The following is a 4,156-nucleotide window of genomic DNA, read 5'->3' as shown; positions in this document are numbered from 1 at the left end:
TACAATGCCCGCCCTCATATTGCTAGGACTGTTCAATCCTTCCTTGCATCGCGACAGGTACAACTTCTTCCTTGGCCGGCGTATTCCCCGGATATGTCGCCGATTGAACATGTGTAGGATTTCGTTGGTTGGCGTCTCGCTCGTAATCCTCGTCCTGTTGCTTCAACAGACGAACTTTGGTTACACATACAAACAGTATAGAATTCTCTTCCTCAGACAGACATTCAAAGTTTGCTTGACTCCATGCCATGTCGTGTAGCAGCACTTATTGCGGAGCGTGGTGGTTACACAAAATACTGATTTCGATCATTTTTTATTGTTTGTTTGCTTTGAAAGTTTAATCATTTATTTGCACCACTACCACTCAACTGTGTATTAAATTTCATTCAATTATGACGATTCCTTCATGGTGTTGCAATTTTCACAAACAGGAGTTTATTATATAGATTATTATTTTGATTAGTAAAATTTCTCTTCAGATGGGCCAGTTTTAAATTCACCCCATCATAATCTAAGATTGAAACTTGACTAAATTTATTGGTTTTTCTGAAATTAACAGTGGAATTGAATTATAGTAATATTTGGGGGCCATATTGGAATTTCCGAAAGAGATCCGAAGTTCGGCATTTCGTCAGTCCCGTGAGTGTCGGATTTAGAGTCCTATTCTTCCTTTTCTGTTCGTTCAATTGCCAACGCGCTAAATAGATTTCTAGGTTGCGATTTTTCTTTAAGCTGGGGGTGGATACAAGATGCATACCTTTTAAATTTTCTCCTTTTCCGATGTTTTTTTACAATTTTTATTTCGTTTATTTATTTTCTTACAGGCTGCTGCCGAAAGTTTGCTAAGAATTGACGATGTTCTGCAGCAGATCGCAGAATATTTCGGCAGAAAATCGCAGAATATTATTAATTTTTTTTAATAGTCTTTCTCTCAGAAAATTATTTAATCTTAAATAGCTTTCGTTGACCTAAAAAATATCCTAAAAAAGTTCCTAAAAAATATTTCGTCGGAAGTGCCGCTGCATTGGAAGCGCCGCATGTAGGGAAAAAACAAATTTTTTTCGATAGCGCCTCGGCTCTTCCGCCGAAAAATACGGTACTAGCACTAAAAACTATTTTCATTATTATAACATTTTCAATTAGTTCATACAGAAAAAAAATTTCATTGGGAAAAATAAAGTTTAATAAAAAAATGTCTGTTAGAATAAATTTGCAATAATGTTAAGATAATGTGTGAATTTTGACTTCCTTTAAAGTTTATGGAAGGAGAGCCTCATTGTTTCATTTTAAAAAACTCAACGTATATAAAGCACACTTGGATGTGGCATGAGCGACTGGTTAGGCTTACCACACAGCACTATCTGACCTAACACGTGCTACCTATTCGTAAAAGACAGCCGGCAGAAAAACTTCTCTTTTATGTAGATTGCAACAAGAACGGGGCTTGCATGGTGCTAGCGCCTTTTCTTCTTTAGGGAACGAGTGGCTGGCGCTCCTTTTCTCCCACTGCGTTTCGGGATCTCGGTATGCTCTCAGCCAGGCATGAGAAGTAAAAGCTTTTTTCTTACAAACTGGGAGGGAAGTGAATTCTTCTATGTCATAACAACAATCTGTAGGAGGGTGATATTGCAAGTTGAAATGCGTAATTCACCTGTGATTTATCGTTTTTTACTGAGATACAAGAAATTTTTTTTAAGATTCAGAGAGGAGAATCTTAGAACTTACTTTTTTAAAACTATTTTGTGAAACTACAGTTTTTCCTAAGTTGAATTTGTGAAAGTACTGCTAAACAGTAGTAAATTTGCCCTGAACAATCCCCTGATCATATCAATGTAATTTTTACCATTAGCATAAAAGAAATAATTTCCAACTTTTATCCATAGAGCATTAGAAAATTCATATGCCATTTCAGGTTCAGGGCTATTTGCAAATTGAAAATCAGCACATGTAAAACTGGATTCTGCCATAGCTTTGATATCTTTAGATATACCCGGCCGAAAAACGAAAGTTCAAGCCAGCCTCAAAGTTTTAACATTTCCAAATCCAGCTAAGACAAATCTACTGGTCCAGCATCATAGGATTGGTGGAAGCCAACAGCTGAGACGACAGGTCAGCATACACTTCCCTTCACCTGTATGAAAGTGAATTGCTGGCCTATAGTCAACAGAGCAATATGAGTCACTCGTTGCCCAACGGTTAAAAGCAAAGCATTTGCTGATTAAAATGTATAGGGTAGCCCTACCAATTACCCTAACAGCAGATTGTGGTCAATGAATCAACAACTGACAGCCTACAATCTGTCATCATTCAACAGCATCCCTCCGTCTTTTTGAATGTTACTAGAAGTCATTGACCTACCTAATTTTAGTTAATCTTATGAAAAATATTCATTTAGCTAATTAAATTAACAATTTGCTAAATAAATATTTAGCTCTCTGGGTAATTAATATTTATTTAAATAATTTATTGATAAATGAACTGAATTTTTTTAAAGTAATTTTTACATTTAAAACTAATATAATTTTTTTTGGAAAAAATATTTGTCACACCATTGAACTTCAACTCAGAAGATGTGCCACGCTTAAGCTATGTCTCCACTGATTAATACATTTATTTTTAAATTAGGTATAAATATAAAAGTTTTTCCTTTATAGAGCTTTGTTTAATTTAGTAGTGGAATAATAATGCTTTTTTTTAAAAAAAGTTTTGTACTTCATTTGCAAGTAAATGTAGAAATTTTAACTCATTGTCCATATATTTTACTAAATAAAAAGTAAAATAAGTATATAAAGAGTTAAAAAGTCCAAGATTTAAAATAAAAGCTGTGCATTTTAGTGAACCTTAAGAGATAGTATAGTATCCTAAATTTAACTTACAGCTGATAATACAAAGAGGCTACCTACTGATGATGATTTTGTGTGGCATAGACCATAAATTCATGTTTCACTGATTATATTTACTCTTGCAGCTAATACTTCAAAAAATAGGTATTGTACAAAAAGGAACAAATTCTGATTGTCTAAGAAATGAATGTACCCTTAAATTAGTTTAATACATAATCAAGACTCTATCTTGCATACATTTTATTGAAATACAGAAAGATATTAGAAAATAAATACATAAAATACACAATAAATTGAATTTGAAAAATATTCAATAAAATCAACAGAATTAAAAAAAAATCAACCTAGATTTATGTTTAGATTTCCTCTAATTTAACACTCTTTGTCCACATGGAATCACTTGGGCCATAGAAGAATTCTAATAAACTTCAACAAAAAATAAATTATCTTTCATTACAGTGCTTGACTTTATTCAAAATCCTGTAAGAGAAGATATTAAAATAAAAATCATGCAATTTAAAAATTTTATGCAACACACATGGGGAAACAACTGTTGTTAGCTTTAATGCTTTTTTTTGTGTTTTCATATTTTTTAATTTTTTGAAGTATTGTAAATTTGAAACTTGATATAAAAAGTGTTATTTATTTTATTTTGTTGACTTCTGATTATGACAAAAATAAAATCCTACGACACTCGCTCTACTTTCAACTATTTATGTTTGAATGGTTTTATTTTATATTATGACCAGTTTTCATATTTTGAGCATTATATATTTTTTCTTGAATTTATAGTGTTTTGTCGTAAACTTTTCCCCATAATTTTGTTGTAAACAACTGTTATTAGCTTTAATACTTTTTTTTTGTGTTTTCTTCTTTTTTTTTTTTTTAAAGTATTGTAAATTTGAAACTTGATATAAAAAGTTTTATTATTTTATTTTGTTGACTTTTGATCAATTATTTTAACTTCGATATTTTAAAATTTATTTATTTAAATTATAGTGTAATGGCTTTCCCGGTGATGATTCCAATAAGCCTCCTGAACCTTTTGCTGAGGAAGCAAAATATTTTATTGAATCCCGTTTATTGCAAAGAGATGTTGAAGTTTTGTTGGAGAGTGTTTCTAATAAAAATTTTCTAGGCACAATACTTCACCCAGTAAGTAAAAAACCTTATTATTACACATTTTATGAAGAGTCAAAGTTTATATATATATATATATATATATAGTGAATTCGCGATAACTCGAATCTGATAGGACTGACGAAAAACTTCGACATATCGGAAGTTCGACTTACATCATCATAGAAGATTTT

The 4,156-nt window shown here is 31.6% G+C and overlaps 1 protein-coding gene across 1 annotated transcript in view; it reads left to right on the top strand.

The window, feature by feature from the left end:
* LOC107444575 (staphylococcal nuclease domain-containing protein 1) overlaps window positions 1-4,156 on the top strand; it is a 61,339-nt gene that overhangs the window by 17,056 nt on the left and 40,127 nt on the right. Inside the window, exon 6 of the mRNA XM_043041169.2 lies at window positions 3,843-3,998. Within this exon, the coding sequence (XP_042897103.1) occupies window positions 3,843-3,998 (156 nt within the window). The remainder of the gene's footprint in view (window positions 1-3,842; window positions 3,999-4,156) is intronic.

This window comes from Parasteatoda tepidariorum, chromosome X1 (genome assembly GCF_043381705.1).
Source record: "Parasteatoda tepidariorum isolate YZ-2023 chromosome X1, CAS_Ptep_4.0, whole genome shotgun sequence".
In the NCBI taxonomy this organism is placed as follows: Eukaryota; Metazoa; Arthropoda; class Arachnida; order Araneae; family Theridiidae; genus Parasteatoda; species Parasteatoda tepidariorum.
This window is presented reverse-complemented; position numbering and strand designations above follow the sequence as displayed.